Raw genomic sequence first — 17,736 nt, 5'->3', positions numbered from 1 at the left:
ATTCTTCAGGGAAGGAAACCTGCCATCCTCTATGTGACTCCAGACCAACAATGACTCGTAAATGCCCCCTGAAATGTCCTACCAAGCCACTCAGTATAAGTGTGATGAGAGATGGACAACAAATACCAACAAAGCCCACGTTTGTGGAAGAAAAACTAAAAGAAAATCTTGGGTGTTTCATCCTGGATCATAAGTTCAGAGTCCTTTAAAGAATTTCAAATCCACAGATGGATCAGGTTAACAAGATAAGATCTCAGTAAATTTGACTATACTTATTGAAATACACTGATGTTTTTGTCAGTTGCTGTCTCTTTTGAAGAGCAAAGATTCATACCAGAGGGATTTGCAACAATTAACCAAGGTTAGGTCAATAGCATTCGCAGTAAAATTGGAGTTAGATTAGAAGCAGGGGCTGAAAAAGCAGGCGTAATTAAAGCAATAGTACAACATCTGGGATTGGAAGAAGCAAAACCTGACCTAGGTTGAACACAGCTTTAGTTGGCTAAAATTCAGTTGCAGATGAAGCAGCTTGAGATAGAAAGAGAAAAACAAACACTCGAACTTGAAAAATAAAAAGAAATTCGGATAACATAGTATCAACAGAGGAAACGGGTGTTAACACAGGAGCAATGGTATTGTTGCAAAGTGCTCCCTCAGAACCTATTAGAATGGGGATAGGCTAGGGAATTCTTCCCTAATACTGATGAAGTGAGTCAGGTTACTGGAGGTTATGAGGTTTTGTCTCTAAGGGAGAAGTATACACTTACTCCTCTTAAAAAGCTAGGCAAACCAATTAAAAGTTTGAAAGTCACTGGGGCAGGGCAGTTCCGTCACTGAGTGACTGATGGTAGAATTTGTGTTCCAGATGGTGTGATGAAAGAAAAAGTATTAATACAGAGTATTCATGGGATCTCTCTATGAACATTTGTACATAGTTAATTTACAAAGTGACGTAGTAAATGGAGTTGATCCTTATTTACCTATTGAAGGGTAATGAGTTGGCAGGCACCAACAGTAACATTTTAAAATATATTTTATTAGATTTTTTAATGTTTTACAAATAACAAAACAAAGGAAGCAATAAGCAATGCAAAACAGGTACAGAACAGAAGAATTAATGTAAATATTAGAAAAAGCAAATAGCTTAAATTCTACATTCAAAATCCCTAACAGTTGACTGTCTAGATTTTTGAAAAAGGAGACAAACGGTTGCCATCGGAGGTAGAATCTCTCAATAGAACACCTGATGGTAAATTTAATTTTCTCCAAATGCAAAAGGACATCATAATCCTGAGACCCAGGCTAATGTTCTGGGTACCCGGGTTCGAATCCCACTAGGGCAGATGGTGGAATTTGAATTCAACAAAAATCTGGAATTAAAGTCTAATGATGACCATGAAACCATTGTCGATTGTCGTAAAAACCCATCTGGTTCACTAATGTCCATTCAGGAAGGAAATCGGTCATCCTTACCTAGTCTGGCCTATATGTGACTCCAGGCCCACAGCAATGTGCTTGATTCCTAATTGCCCTCAGGGATGGGCAATAAATGATGGCTCCGCCAGCGACGCCCACATCCCATGAACTAAATAAAATAATGTGCATGTGATCTGTGGAGGCTAGCGAACAGCAGACACATCTGTTCAATATTCGGGGGGAAACCTACTCATCCTTACTTTGGTCAAGTGTGTCCTATGTAGCACTTTGAACTGTATTAGGCTCAGCCAAACGTGTAGTTGACCATGAATAAGGCCTCTCTCCAAACCTAGCTTGTGAGCGTAGGCCACAGTTCACTCTCCCACTGCACCATCAAGCAGGCAGTGGGAGGGATCGGATGAAATAATGTGACCACATGGATCCCATGCCTGGCTGAGCCGAGGATAGAATCCTCTCCAATAAGGTGGAAGTGGAGCCAGAGGAAAGGAAGGGAAAGCCGTACAGGTGAAATCACAAACTTGAAAGTCGCGAAAAAGTGAAATTTGTCCACCACTTCTCCAAAACTGGCAAACCTCGCCTCCATGAACAGGTTACCAAAGTGCTCGAGCCCCTTCAATTTCTGCAAGTTAAAGGTTGAGTCCAGCCCAGAAGATAACAAAAGATAGGTCAGGAGTTGTCAGAACGTTTTCCAGATTAGAAGAAGGGACACCACCACCGGGGTTCAAGGAAAATCTAGTGGGAGGTAAGGGCAATAGTGCAATAACTATGTCTAGGAGAGTGGGTGTGGTGCAAAAGTGAGCCTCCATTTGGCCCCAAATTGAGCTGGTCTTTCCCTCTGGAGTAGAACGCCGGATTCTGGGACTCTTACCCGCCCAGATAAAAATGGATATCAATTTTATTCACCTTGATAAAAAAAGAATTTGGCCAGGAAAATGGGGAGACATTGAAAGAAAAAGAAAAATGTAGGGAGTGTTCATCATTTTATTGTTTAAATCCTGCCAGCCAAAGATAGAGGAAGATTGTTCTATTTCTGTAGGTCCGTTCTAACACTGTTGATGAGGCTGGAATAATTCAATTTGAGGAGTGCGGCCCAATTGTGCGGTACCCTGACCCCCAAGTAACTAAAACTTGTACTGGAGAGACAAACGGCAACGTGCCTAAATGGGCCTGTCTACCGGGGGGTTGACCGGTAAACATTCTCTCTCAGCCAGATTTAATTTATTGCCAGAGAAGGAGCCGAAAGTGTTAAGTGTCTTCATCATTCCACTGATGGAGGAAATTGGGTCTGTAATGTATAAAAAGTAGGTCATATGCATAAAGAAATACCTGATATTCCACATCGCGGTTAATACCACTCCATTGGTTGGAAGCTCTCAAGGCTATAGAGAGAAGCTCTATTGCCAGGGTGAATCAAAGTGGAGAGTGGGCAGCCCTGCCTAATGCTCCTAATCAAGGGGAAGTAGTCTGAATATAAAGTATTTGTGTGTAACTCTGGCAATAGGGGCACTGTGTAGCAAACGGATCCACAAAACAGATTTTTGGCAGAATCCAAATCTTCCAAGAATCTCAAACAAAATAGGCCCTTCTACCCTGTCAAATGCTTTATCTGTGTCTAGAGATACTATCACCTCTGGCTTGGGTGCAGGAGAGGGAGAAAGTATCACATTCAAAAGGCGATGTATATTAGCTGATAACTGACTGCCCTTTACAAAGCCAGTTTGGTCCTCTGAAATTATGCTTGGAAGGCAAGGTTCCAACCGGAGCACCAGAACCTTATCAAGCAGTTTAACATCTGCATTTGAGAGCAAGATGGGTCAGTATAAACCGCACTCAGTCAGGTCCTTGCCTTCTTATGGAGCAAGGAGACATGAGGCTTGAGTAAGGGTTGGAGGCAATGAACTGCGGGATTGGGAGTCACTGAACATATCTAATGGCAAAAGTGTGAGTTGTTCCAAACATTTATTATAAAACTCGATCGGAAAGCCATCCGGGCCAGAGACCGTACCAGACTGCAAAAGACCAACGTATCTTAAAATCTCGCCAGGGCGTACCGAGGAGTCCAACTCACCACTCTTGACGGTTTCTTTTTTAAAAAAAAAATATTATCGGAAATTTAACATATATCAAAATTTGCTGAGCAATTTAGAAACAAGTCATAGATCACAGAATCCCCACAGCGCTGAAGGGGGCCATTCGGCCCATCGAGTCTACACCAACCCTTAGAAAGACCACCCTACCTCAGTCCAGTCCCCCGCCCTATCGCTGTAAACCCTTTGGGCACTTGGGGGGCAATTTAGCATGACTAATCGACCCAATCTGAACATCTTTGGACTGTAGGAAGAAACCGGAACACCCGGAGGAAACCCACGTAGACAAGGGGAGAACTTGCAAATTTCACACAGTCAGTCACCCAAGGCTGGAATCGAACCAGGGTCTCTGGTGCACAGTGCCACCTATCTGCAGACCGTTCACACCTAGCTTGGTATCGACAGCAAAATTGGATAACTTGCATGCGGTACCTTCATCTAAATCATGAATATGGATTGTAAGAGGCTGAGGCTTTTACAAATAGCCTGATGTTGCCACCACTTCTGTGACAGTAGTCCAGGTAATATCATTTTATGATTTACATTAGAGTTTCTCATGCATGCTGAGGAAAATAAACATGTTATTTACTGTAACGGAGAGTCATATCGAAACGATTACTAAGATGAGAAAGCTGATCCGCTTCTCCGATTTTTAATGTGTGGGAGGGGTCCGTACCCCTCTGAGTGTAGGACCTATTTTCCATTTTCTCCTCGGTATTGTGTGCATCCCCTCCCCTCACCCCTAGGCAGTTCCTTTTCTCGCCCCCCTCCCCCCTTGCTATCTAACCCGCCCACCCCCCTCACTTCCTAGTCTCTGGTTCTGTTTGAAGAGGCTGGTAAACTTTTCCCACATGAAGTAGAATCTCTCCTCAGATCCCCTTGTATGAATTTTATTTGTTCCAGCTTTAAGAATTCAGGCAGGTCAGAGAGCCGGTCTGAGGCCCTGAGTGGCGCCGCCAACTTCCACCCAAGCAGAAGTCTCCGCCGGGCAATCAGGGAGACAAGTGTGTTCGCCGCTCTCCCTGTGAAGAGCTCTGAGACCCACTCAGGCACGGGGGAAAATGTGCAAACTCCACACGGACAGTAACCCAGAGCTGGGATCGAACCTGGGACCTCGACGCCGTGAGGCTGCAAGGCTAACCATTGCGTCACCGTGCTGCCCTTTTGTTGAACGTTTTGAATGATTTCTTCAAATGTTTCCCATTTATTTACTGCCATGCCTTTTAGTCTATTTATCATAGAATTTACAGCACAGAAGGCCATTCAGCGCATCGAGTCTGCACCAACTCTTGGAAAGAGCACCCTACTTAAGTCTACGCCTCCACCCTATCCCCGTAACCCCACCGAACGTTTTGGATACTAAGGGACAATTTAGCATGGCAATGCTCCTAACCATGCCCAACCAATCATAACTAGTTCTTCCCCCAAAATCAATGTAATTGGCTTAAAGATACCTGTTTTTGATTGAAGCATGTTGCTTTCAAACTGTAACCTCGAGCTTTCATGATTCCAATGCTCATCTGATTAGCCACCCATCTTCAACCCTCCAAAAACATAAGCTCACACAAAGCTTGACTGCTCATATCCTTTTTTTCTCCTTTTAAAAATATTTTTATTGCAGTTTTTCATTTTATACACTGTACAGTATGCAAGGGTATGTGCATCAGGTGCAATATACAAGAAATATTCATTGAACCTCGCGCCCCCCCTCCCTAGCCCTGCCCCACACCCATAGTCTAGGCCCATTATTATCCATTTAGGCTCTTCTCCAACCTCCCCCCCCCTCCTCTCTACGTGCCCTCCTCCCCACCCTAACTGTTCCCTGCTGCCCTGTTCATTTCCATGTGCCCCCTCCCTTGGTCGCTCTATTGGCTGTTGGTTTCAAACGAGTCCTGGAGCAAGTTGGTGAATGGCCACATTTTGCGGAAGCCTCCTCTGACCCTCGGATTGCGAATTTGATCTTCTCCAGGTGGAGAAATTCTGACAGTTCTGCCAGCCAGTTTGCAGTTGTGGGTGGTGCTGCTGATCACCAGCCGAACAGGATTCTTCGACAGGCAAGTGTGTTGGCCCCCTTCCCATGAATAGTTCTGGCTATTCCGAAGACTGCCACTCTTGGGCACGGCTCCACCCTCACCCCCACAACCTTGGACATTGCCTTGAAGCAGGCTGTCCAGAACCCGACTAATCTGTGACATAGTCAGAACATATGGGTGCGGCTGGCCAGGCCTCCCCTGGCACCCTTCTCCATTTGTCCTCTGCTGCCAGGAAGAACTTGCTCATTCGGGTTCTTGTCCACTGTAAGGTGTGCACCACTTTCAATTGCATGCGGCTTAGCCTCGCGCATGTGGAGGTGGAGTTGGCTCGGTTCAGTGCTTCGCTCCAGAGTCCCCACACTATTTTCATCCCTAGTTCTTTATCCCTTTTTTCATGTTTCATCCAGTGGGGAGCGTGCCCTTTCTAATAGTCGTCCGTACAAGTTCCCGCAGTTTTCCCCCTTCCACGCCCAGTAGTTCCTCAAGCATTGTGTGTCTCGAGGTCTGTGGGTATGCTGTCAACTCCTTGAGGAAAAAATTCTTAACCTCCAGGTGGCAGAGTTTGTTCCCTTTAGGTAGCTGTCAGTTCCTCTTAAGGTCGCTAACCTGTCCTCTGTGTGAAAGTCCTCACAGCCAGTGTCCTCCCAATCGTATCTCCACCTCTTAAAAATGCATTCTAGCCTGGCTGGTGCAAACTTGTGGTTGCCGCAAAGGGGGCCATTCTGGTGAAGCTGAGGTGCTGCCTATTTGATTTCAGGTTCGGAGTGTGGCTACCACCACTGGGATTGTGTTTGGCTGGCGGGGATGGGAGTGCTGCCGTGGGGAGGCCTGGAGGGTTGTTCCCGTAGGACTCTTTTGGGGATCTATGTCCAGTCATGGGCAACCTGGATCCCCAGGAAGCAAAATTTAGTTTGGGCTAGTTTGAATGGTAGACCCCCCAGCTTTGCTCCTCCCCCTCTTGGGTTCACAGGGAAGACTTCACTCTTGCCCAGGTTGGGTTTGTATCCCAAGAAGGCTCCAAACTCTCTCAAGAGCTTCATGATCCTTCCATGCCACTTTGCGGGTCTGTGATGTAGAGGAGCAGGTCATCCGCATAGAGTGAGGCTCTGTGCTCTCTGTCTCCTCTTTGGATTCCCATCCAGCTTCTCGGCGCTCTGAGGGCGATCGTCAATGGCTCCAATGCCAGGGAGAACAACAGCGGGGCCAGCAAGCATCCGTGCCTTGTGCCTGTGTGCAGCTGGAAGTATTCAGAGCTGATGTTGTTGTTTTGTACGCTCACCTTGGGGCCATTGTACAGGTTTTTCTCCCATGAGTGACCGGGCTATGGGTAAAGAGTGGGGGCGTGAGCCTAGTTAGGGTGCTCTTTTCAAGGGCAGGTGCAGACTCGATGGGCCAAATGGTCTCCTTCTGCACTGTACAGATTCTATGATTCTATGAGGTTAACCCTGTCCCCAGCCCAAACTGCTCTTGTACGTCTATTAGGTACTTCCACTCGACTCTTCGCTGCGTCCAAGGAGACAGTCACCTCTGGTGTTCTCTCCCCAGCCACTTAGCCAGGATTTTTGCAGTATTTTCTTATCTACATTGAGCAGCGAAATGGGTCTGTATGATCCACATTCCGTTGGGTCTTGGTCTTTCTTGGGCATCAGCAATATGGTGGCCGTCGCAATCAAGTCTGCAAACATCTCCCACATGTGTGGGGCCAGTGGTGTAGTGAGTTTTTTGTACAAGTCCGCCATCCCCGCCTGTATGTAGCTATTGCTCTCCATGACCTCTCTCAGTCCTAATGGTGCTTCCAGCAGCCTCCTCCTATCCCTTGGCATGTCGTCCATCAACCAACTGTTTCATCCCAGATTCGCTGTCAGGGGGCTCAGAGGTGTACAGCCCCCGGTAGAAGCCCTCAAATGCTTTGTTGACCTTTTCAGTTCGGCTACCAGTCTGCCTCGGCTATCTTGCACCTGCACTACCTCCCTTTTGGCTGCCTGCTTTCTCAGCTGGTGAGCCAGCAGGCAAGTGGCTTTTTCTCTTTGTTGGTAGAAGGTCGCCCGTGTCTGGCGGAGTTGGTTCATTGCCTTCCTGGTGGATAGCAAGTTAAAGTCCATTTGTAGCTTTTTGCTCTCCGCCAAAAGCCCCATGGTCGGAGCCTCAGAGTATCTTCTGTCGACATCCAGAATGAAGTCGATCAGTTGCTCCCTCGTCGCCCTCTCTTCCTTCTAGTGTCTTATAGGCAATAATTTATCTTCGAATCACAGCCTTCAGCGCCTCCCTGAACGATGAGGGTGAGAACTTCCCGTTCCTGGTGTTAGTAATATACTCGTCAATGGCCTGTGATGTTTTCTGGAGGTAGACCTTGTCGGACAAGAGGGACGTGTCCAACCTCCTTCTCACCTGGGTGCATGAACCTCCATGGGTCCACAGCCCCCATCTGTTCCATAAATGTTGACAGTTCCCCCCAGATCAGTTAGTGCATATCTATGTCCGGTATTTCCGCTATGGTCTTCTAAAGAAATTCCGTGTCCCAGTTGAGAGCGTACATGTTGACTAGGACCACCAGTGCCTCATCTAGGACACCCCTGACCATGACGTACTATCCCCCTTGGTCTGTAATTATCTTTGTCGCAGTGAACATTGTCCGCTTACTTATCAGTATGGCTATCCCCCTAACTCTCGCCCAGTAACATGAGTGGTACACCTGTCCCACCCGTCCCTTTCTTAACCACAGTCTGTCCTTCTCCCTCAGGTGTGTGTCTTGGAGGAATACTATGTCAGCTTGCATATTTTTCAGGTGGACAAAGACTATGGATCATTTCACTGGGCCACTAAGTCCCCTGATATTCCGGGTGACTATCCTGGGGGGGGGGATTTTGAACCCCACCTCCTGCGGGATCAACCATACTTACCTTGCGGATGCGATCCTGCACTCCGGGGTTTTTTTAAATGGCCACGGTCACGATACTCACCATGAGGCCGGTTCCCTTTGTCCAGGGGCCACCCAACATGGCCGCCAACTGTGTGCACACCATGTGGGAGAGCCCCTGCACTCCAAGGTTTCCTTTTGTTTAGGGGCCCTCCAAAGTGGCTACTTGCAGTGTCACCTTGTTCCACATTTCCGAGAGTGACTTGCTGAAGCCAGTATGGAGCCCTCTCCCTCCCCGCTGCCTCCCCCCCCCCCCCCTCCCATCGTTTTGTTCCCCCTGCGGATTTGTTCCTCCCCTCTCGCTGCCCCCCCATTCCCCGCCCCTGTACTCCCCTTCTGTTTACCCCTCTGCTTTCCCCCCTTGGTGTTGTGCCCCCCCCCCAACCAGATGTTCTCTCGCTGCTAGATGCGTCATGCCCCCACCCCACTCATATCTCCTGCCGCTAGCTTTCCCGCTAGTGTAGTGCGCCCCCCTCGTGGGGTCGGTCTGACCCTCTCCTATGCCCACTTTGTATGGCCTCCTCTGTCTCCTCCTCACCATGTCCTGCGTTCCGCTGCACTCGCCCCCTCCTTTCTACAAACTGGTTCCCCTGTTCATAATGAGGCAAAGCAGTCCCGCGCAAAATTGTCCATGGGTTCTTCTCTCCCTCCTCTGTGCCTTCTTGATCGCTGTCTCTCCTTTTGGACGAACCCATCCGCTTCTTCAGTGGCAGTGATGTAATGTTCCTTGCCCTGGTATGTTGCCCAGAGCCTGGCAGGGTGCATCATCCCGGATTTAATATTGTTTTTGTACAGGGTCGATTTTGCCGGATTAAATTCTGCCCTGCGCTTTGCCTGGTCTGCCCCAATGTCCTGATAGAGCCTAAGATTTTGTGTCCCTCCCAGCTGCAAGTCTTCATCTATCTGGCCAAGCGAAGGATCCTTTCCCAGTACTGGTATTTGTGCAGCTTGGCAAAGACCGCTATCGGCTGCTCCCCCGCCTTACATTTCAGCTGCAATGGCCCGTGAGCCCTGCCGAACTCCAGCAGATTGGGGAAGCTGTCCCTCCACATTAGGTTACTTCGCATTTGGGCCACGTAGTCAGTCGGGTCCCTGCCCTCGATTCCTTCTGGCAGGCCCATTATTCTAATGTTCTGTCGCCTCGACCGATTTTCTTGGTTCTTCACCTTCCCTTTCAGGTTCCCCTGGGTCACGACCAACCTCTCAATTTCGACCTCCAAGGTGACGATTCGGTCGCTCTGGTCCGTCGAGGTTTTCTTCAGCTCTTTTATCGTGCTCTCCTGGACCTCCAGTCTCCTCCTCATGCTGTCAAGGCCACCTGCACGGTGGCCAGCGCCTCCACTACTGCCACCTTTATTTTGTCCTTAATATCGTCTCTCGTCTCCTTCAGTTCGCTGGTGAGGAACGTCTTCCATCTATCACCTGGCGGTGGCGAGAGGTCATTTCTCGGGTCGCCAGTCTCCCTCTCTCAGGAATGGCCAGGAATCTCATGCCTCGTGGGTCTGCTGATCCGCTTGCTTGCCGCTCCTGTCCCTTGCCACATTTTTTGGGTATCTCTGCGGCCTCTTGAACTGCTGCTTCCTGGCACCCTTGCTGTATTTCTTGTTGTTAAGGGTGAGAGGATATTTTAGTCCGACTGCGCCGGCTAAATTCAGCTAAATGTGTCAATTATTCTGTTTTTCAGAGGAGAACCAGCTGATGTGTGACTGCTCAGCACTCCCCCATCACCGGAAGTTGACTGCTCATATCCTAACTTGCACTAACTCCTAACTCAAAGTCTTTGAATATGTTCAATCAGATTTTTGGATACTAAGGGAAACTTGCAACATACGAAGCATGCGGGAAGAAGCAATTGAGAAGACCAACCACGATCGTACTGAATCAGAGCAGGTTTAAGGAACCGAATGTCTAACCCCTGCTCCTATTTCTTAATTTCTCATTTTCTTAAGTCCTGTACACCCATCACCCTCATGCCTGCAGACCTACATTGGCTTCAAATTTAAAATTCTCACTTGTTTTGAAATTCCGACCAGGCTTGCTGCTTCTACATCTCTGTCGCTGCCACCAGAGAGAAAACATGCTCCTTAAATGGGACAGCGATTACAACGCATATTGAATGTCCAATTCAGCCGGGGCTCTTCTTGCGAATATGGGAGAAATGTTAAAAAAGGGAAGTCACACAGTAGTGGGGAATAAAGCAGTGTTACCATAAAACGAGTGTTATTGCTACTGAAGTGACTTTCATTGCCACATGATCATTAATATGAAGTTGTATGTGTAAAGGTTTAGGTATAGTATGTCAGGAAAGACTAAAAAATTGCTCACATTACAAAGGAAGATAAACAACTTATTTTGTAGTAATCACCAGCTGCAGAACTGCACATGACCACTCAACAGTATGAAAATTTGATCTTTGTGAATATTCTTATAGTTTGTACATACCTTCACTGTCCTTGAACTTCTTGATAGCCACAATTTCATTAGTTTCCTACAACAAATGAAAATCAAAATTAGCCAAGAAAATCCCACGATCGCCATTTACGCATTTGGGAGCAGACAGTGGTTTTATCACTGGACGAGTAATCTAGAGGCTCAAGCTAATGTTCTGGAGACATATGTTCAAACCTCACCAAATCCAATCAATGAAAAATCTGGAATTGAAAGCTAGTCTCAGTGATGGGGCCATGAAATGATCGTTAAAAACCCATCTGGTTCCCGGATGTCATTCATTTTTAAGAAATCTGCCATCCTTACCTGGTTTGTCCTAAATGTGACTCCAGATCCACAGAAGGTTGAGTTACATAGATACATAGAAAATAGGAGGAGGAGGCCTTTTGGCCCTTTGAGCCTGCTCCGCCATTTATCATAATCATGGCTGATCATCCAACTCCCCATAAACCTTGACCCCATTCTCCCCAAGTGCTACATCCAGCCACCTTTTTAATATATTCAATGTTTCAGCATCAACTATTTCCTGTGGTAATGAATTCCACCGGCTCACCACTCTTTGGGTAAAGAAATGTCTCCTCATATCTGTCCGAAATGGTTCAACCTGAATCCTCAGACTGTGACTCCTGGTTCTGGTCACACCCATCATTGGTAACATCTTCCCTGCATCTACCCTATCTAGTCCTGTTAGAATTTTATAAGTCTCTAGGAGATCCCTTACTCCACTGACTTAAGCACACACTCCAGGTAGACACTTGGGGATTGCTGCACTATCAGATGAGATGTTAAACCAATATCCTGTTTGCTCTCTTAGGTGGATCTGACAACATTTTGAAGAGCAGCATCAGTTATCCCTCAATCAACATCCCAAAAACAGATAACTGGTCATTTCCAAAATCTTGTTGCATGCAGATTAGCTGCCACAATTCCTGCATTATCCAGACCTCATGACATCTCATTGTATCAGGTCAAACATGGAAAAGAAAACCTACTGCTGATTGCCACCTCAATCTCCCTCAAATGATGAATCGGTATTCCTCCATGTTGAACACTATTTGGCAGTAGTACTGTGGAGTAGCAAGGACACTGGCTGGGAATCATCAATGTCCATCATTAAGTCAACAGTTTTCCGCCCTTGCCATGGCAGGACCCGCTGCAGAGGATACAACGGCCCAGCCAAAAGTCCATTGACTTTCAGTGGAGCCAGAAGATCTTGGCAGTGGGCAGGTCGAGAAAATCCCACCCTAAAAGTGACTCAACAGATGCAGCAGGCTCTGCGGGCTGAATGGCCTTTTCCTGTTCCCATGTATCTAACACGACTAGTCAAGCCCTAAAGGGGATATCTACCTGGCTGGGCTTGTTAGTTCTCTCATCACCTGCCACAAGAGGCAAGAACCTACTTGACCTTGCCCCCATCAATCTACATGTCGCTGATGCATCTGTCCATGATATTATAAGTAGGAGTGACTAAATTGGATTTAAACACAATTTGTGACTTCATGGCCCAACATATCCCTCACTCTACCATTACCATCAAGCCAGGGATGAACCTGGTTGAATGAAGAATATAGGAAACCATGTCAGGAGTAGCAAAGCATATCAAAAAATGAGGTGGCAACCTGGTGATGCTCCAACATAGGGCTACATGCATGCATAGCAGCAGAAGCTGCATGCTATAGACTAGAGTTAATCCACAAACAATGGATCAGATTAAAACTCTGCAGCCCATGGGCAGTGGTTGACAATTAAACAACCAACTGGAGGAGTAACAAAAACAGAAAATACTGGACAATCTCAGCAGGTCTGATACCATCTATGGAGAGAAAAGAAGATAATGTTTCAAGTCTGGTCAAAACTGGAACGAACTGAAAATAGGGTCAGATTCATACTGTTGTGTGGGGGGCTGGATAAAGGGTCAGCGATAGATGGAAGTTGTCAAAGATGTCGTGGACAGAAAGACAAAGGGAATGTAAATGGGGGTGATCAAGGCTAAGAAGGCAGCTGATAGCGGCACATTAAGAGATTAGAATGTGTTAATAGCAGAACACAGGTAAGCAGTGTGGCAAAGGGTAGCTAGGCAAAGGGAACAGGTGGCCCAAGTAGGGTGGGGTGGGGGGGGGGGAACAATGGTGAGAAAAAAACTGATCAATGGAAGATATGAAATTAAATTGATAGAAATAAAAATTGAGTGAGGTGGAGGAGAAAGTTCACAGTCTGAAGTTGTTGAACTCCATGTTAAGTCCGGAAGGCTGTAACATGCCTAATCGGAAGAGGAGGTGCAGTTCCTCCGGTTTGCACTGGGATTCACTGGGCAGGCCAAGGACAGACATGAGAGCAGGACGGTGAGTTGAAAGGGCAAGTGACAGGAAGGTCTGGGTCCTGCTTGCAGACAGACCAAGTTTGTGCTTAGTCTCTCCAATGTGGAAGAGACCATATTGGGCAAATATAATAGTTTCTGCAAAGCGGTCCGTCTGCAAAGAAGTAGGCTTCACAAACATCCCCATCCTCAGTAATGGCAGATCCCAGCTCGTCACAGATGACAGTCTTCAGACAATTCCATTCACTCCATGTCATAGCAAAAAGTGGTTGAAGGCACTGGTTATGGGTTCTGGTAACATCCCAGCTATAATACCAAAGATTTGTACTCTAGAAGAAGCCATATCCCCAGCCAAGCTGCCTCAGTACAGCTATAACACTGGCATCTATCCGACATTGTGTGCCCTGTCCACAAAAAGGAGAAATCTAATCTGGCCAATTGTCATCCTATCAGTCTACTCTCAGCCATCAGCATTGTGATGGGAAGTGTCATATACAGTACAAACACTTGCCAGCAACAGTTTTTCCACCAATATTTGGTTTGGGTTCCACCAGAGTCATTCAGTCCAGACCTCATTACCTTAGGACAAACATTAACAAAGGAGCTGAATTGCAGAGGTGAAGGGGCAAGACCGCCCATGACATCAAGGAGTCCTAATAAAATTCAAGTCAATGGGATTCGAACCCAGGTCACCAGAGCATTAGCCAGGGTCTCTGGATTACTGGTCCAGGGACAATAACACCACCAGTACAGTGGCAGCAGTGTGTATCACAGACCTGGCCAAACTATGCCCGACAGTCCAAATCTAGTCAAAAGGAGCTTTGGATCCAGTCATGGCTGTACGAAGAAATCCAAAAGAAATTCTGCAAAGCCGTCAGAGGTATTTCAAAGTAAGCTGCAATTGACTAATGATTGGTGGCCAAAGGCTGGCTCTTCTTGGGAAGTGCACCTCCAATATTAGAGGAGGCAAGCACTAATGGAGCAGCGGTGACAGCAGCACAAATGTGTGCATTCAAGATTATCTAATAGCTGTACTCCTGCTGTGTGCATTCAAGATTATCTAATAGCTGTACTCCTGCTACCTATATATTTTTTTAAAAAACAAGCACTGTAAGTTCAAACCTTCAAATTAGTTTTCATTTAGCTATTAGTACTCTTTTATCGTCTTGTTTCCCCATGTTCTCATTCCCTCACTGAAGTGTTGTTTCTCACTGAGTTCTGGTGCTGGAAATAGAGGATTTGAACCTGGGACCTTCAGGTTTGCATTGACTGAGTGATACACTGAAATGTATCTTTACCCACTCGAATGTTTCTATATCTATAATCCATTTTAAAATCTTACATCTGTGTGTACATGCTGTCTACTTTTTACATTATGAATTTTTATAGCCACATTTAGTAGTACCAGAGATGAAGACCGTCATTAAAGTGGGAATATGAGAAAAGCTGGGTTGCTCTCCTTAGAACAAAGACAATTTAGGGTAGATTTAATTGAGGTTCTAAACATCATGAAGCCTATCGATCAGGTAAATAAGGAGAAAAGGTTTCTGGCAGCAGAGGGTCCGCAACCAGAAAACACAGATTTAAGAGAGTTGGCAAAAGAAACATAGGATAACAGATTTGTACGGCCAGAAAAAAACCTGGTTTATAATTCTGCGGTAGATAAGGGTTTGAAATACAGAAGCATGGAAGCTACGATAACTGCAACAAGTCCTAAGGCGTGTAAGACTGAAGGTCTTCACAAGCAATCTCAGTAATCCTTTCACAAGACCTCCCACCTCTGTGGATGGGCCCTGGCAAAATGCGCATTTTAAACACTAGTGTGCATTGTTAAGAATGGATAGAAAAAGAGAAATCCTGTGAGCTGCAGCTCAGTTGGTGGCACTCTTGCCTCTGAGTCAGATGGTTCCAGCGTGAAGAACCAATCAAGGATGAGTACAAAAATCAAGGCCAATTCTCCAAGGCAGAACTGAGGAAATGCTGCACTTTTAGAGAAGCGATCTTTCAGATTAGATGTAGATTCAAATATTTGATTAGGTCAAATGCTGTCTTGACTGTCACCTGCTTGACTGTACCCTTCAGTGTTATTTTTCTGGCTTCATTTAAATCTTTTCAAGAGTGGTATTTTAATTATATTGGTTTGCTTAATTGGAATATAGTGGCAGGTTAAGGAAATAAGTTGAAGTTTTCTTCTTTCACTTAAGAACTGTTGTAATTGTTAACTGTGAAGCTATTTCTCTGTTAATGTGGTTAATTCTGTGTTTAAACTCAAGTTTGTTTTAACATAAAAGATACCTTTTGGTCAGTGTCATCACTCTTGGGGTGCAGGAATCTTTCCTCGGTTTTACAAATTGTAAATAGTCAGAATCTTGTCCAGGAACCTAACAAAATCCAGATGTGGTCCTCTGGCCAAAACATTTGCCCACCCTTAGCGTACCATCTAGGCTGGATAAGCTAGGGTTATTTTCTTTGGAGCAGAGAAGGCTGAGAGAGGGCCTGATTGAGGTGTATAAGATTATGAGGGGTACGTCGGGATGGATAGAAAGCAGCAGTTCCCCTGAGTTAAAGGGTCAATAATTTTAAGGTGAATTTTAAGAATAATTTTAAGGAGGTTTAGAGGGGATTTGAGGGGAACAAAATTCACCCAGAGGGTGTTGGGAATCTGGAATGCACTGGCGAGGAGGGTAGCTGAGGCAGGAAGCCACAATCTTTAAAAAGTACTTGGATGAGCACTTGAAATGTTATAACATTCAAGGCTATGGGCCAAGTATTGGGAAGTGGGATTAATGTAGATTAGCATAGTTTCTTTGTCGGTGCAGGCTTGATGGACTGAAGGGCCGCTTCTGTTCTGTATGATTGCATGATTCTAGATGCCATGCTGCAACTCAGCAAGGCTCCTTCAACAGCATCTTCTAAACCCATGAACTCAGAAAAAGGCTGGTTTAGCACAGGGCTAAATCGCTGGCTTTGAAAGCAGACCAAGGCAGGCCAGCAGCATGGTTCAATTCCCGTACCAGCCTCCCCGAACAGGTGCCGGAATGTGGCGACTAGGGGCTTTTCGCAGTAACTTCATTTGAAGCCTACTTGTGACAATAAGCAATTTTAATTTCAGTTCATTTTTTTCACATAGAAGGACAAGGGCAGCAGATGCACAGGAACATCACCACCTGCAAGTTCCCTTCAAAGTCACACACCGTCCTGACTTGAAGCTATACTATCATTCCTTCGTCAACAATGTGTCAAAATCCTGGAATTCCTTCCAAACAGCACTGTCAGTTTGCCTACATGGACCACAGTGGTTCAAGAAGGCAGCTACCCACCAACCGCTGAAGGGCTGGGGGATAAATGCCAGAAGCGTTCACATCCCAAGAAGGAATAGCATAAATAACAATACAAAATTACTTAATCTGTCAGAAAGCACTTTGGGATGTCATACAGTCATGAAAAGCTCCATGTAAGTCTTTCTTTCTGACTGTCAAGCTGGATCAGAAGGATCAGATATAACAAACATAAAGGCAGTGTTTTATAAACAGCAAGTGCTGGTAAACCTCAGCAATGCTGGCAGCAAATGTGCAGAAAAAAAGAGTTAATGTTTCTCGTCCAATGTGACACTTCTATGGAACTGGAAAGGTAGGAAGGTTGATACTGTTGAAAAGAGGGGAGGGCCAGGTGGAGCAAAAGGAAAGATCAAGGATAGGATAGTGGGAAGGGGATATTAAATGACAAAGATGTCATAGAATAAATGGCAAAGACTGTGGTAATGGTAGTATTAAAGACACAAAGCATTAGTCCAGAGTAGGTGCTAATAACAGAATAATGGTCAATGTGGTATGAAAGCAAAATAATAGAATGTGTTAATAGCAGTATAAAGGACTGCATTTTCTGAGAGCAAAAATATCAGAACAAGATACAGACTGGCACTTGGGTTTAAAAAAATTAAGCTGGAGACTTCCGGTGACGGGGATGTGCTGAGCAGTCACACATCAGATGGCTCTCCTCCGAAAGACAGGATAATAGGCACTTTTGACTGAATTTAGTCCACAAAAATTGGACCAAAACATCCCCTCACCCTCAACAATGCTAAGTATGTAAAGGATGGCAGGAAGCAGCAGTTCAAGAGGCTGCAGAAACACCACAAACGGCGGCAAGGGACAGGAGCAGCAAGCAAGCGGGTCAGCAGACCCATGAGTCCACTCCCCCCCCCCCCCCTCCTTGGAACGGGGGGCAGGAAATGGATGGAAGGTGTTCCTCATTGGGCAACTGAAGATGGGGGAAGAAATTAAAGGCAAAATAAAGGCAGTGGTCAAGGTGGCGGTGGTGCTGGGCACCGTGCAAGTCGCCCTCGACAGAATGGGAAAGAGATTGGAAGCCCGCGGAGCACAATAAAAGAGCTGGAGAAAGTCTCGACGAAGCAGATGGACCAAATAGTCACCCTGGAGGCCGAAATGAAGAGGTTCGGGTGGCCCAGAGGAACGTGAAAAGGAAGGTGGAAGACCA

At 46.1% G+C, this 17,736-nt stretch overlaps 1 protein-coding gene across 2 annotated transcripts in view; it reads right to left on the bottom strand.

The window, feature by feature from the left end:
• cdkl5 (cyclin dependent kinase like 5) overlaps window positions 1-17,736 on the bottom strand; it is a 273,738-nt gene that overhangs the window by 158,094 nt on the left and 97,908 nt on the right. For both annotated transcript variants that reach the window (XM_072514173.1, XM_072514174.1), the window contains exon 4: window positions 10,917-10,962. In XM_072514173.1, coding sequence (XP_072370274.1) covers window positions 10,917-10,962 — 46 coding nt within the window. The remainder of the gene's footprint in view (window positions 1-10,916; window positions 10,963-17,736) is intronic.

Source organism: Scyliorhinus torazame, chromosome 8, assembly GCF_047496885.1.
Source record: "Scyliorhinus torazame isolate Kashiwa2021f chromosome 8, sScyTor2.1, whole genome shotgun sequence".
In the NCBI taxonomy this organism is placed as follows: Eukaryota; Metazoa; Chordata; class Chondrichthyes; order Carcharhiniformes; family Scyliorhinidae; genus Scyliorhinus; species Scyliorhinus torazame.
Note: the sequence above shows the minus strand (reverse complement) of the source record. Positions and strands in the feature narration are given on the sequence as shown.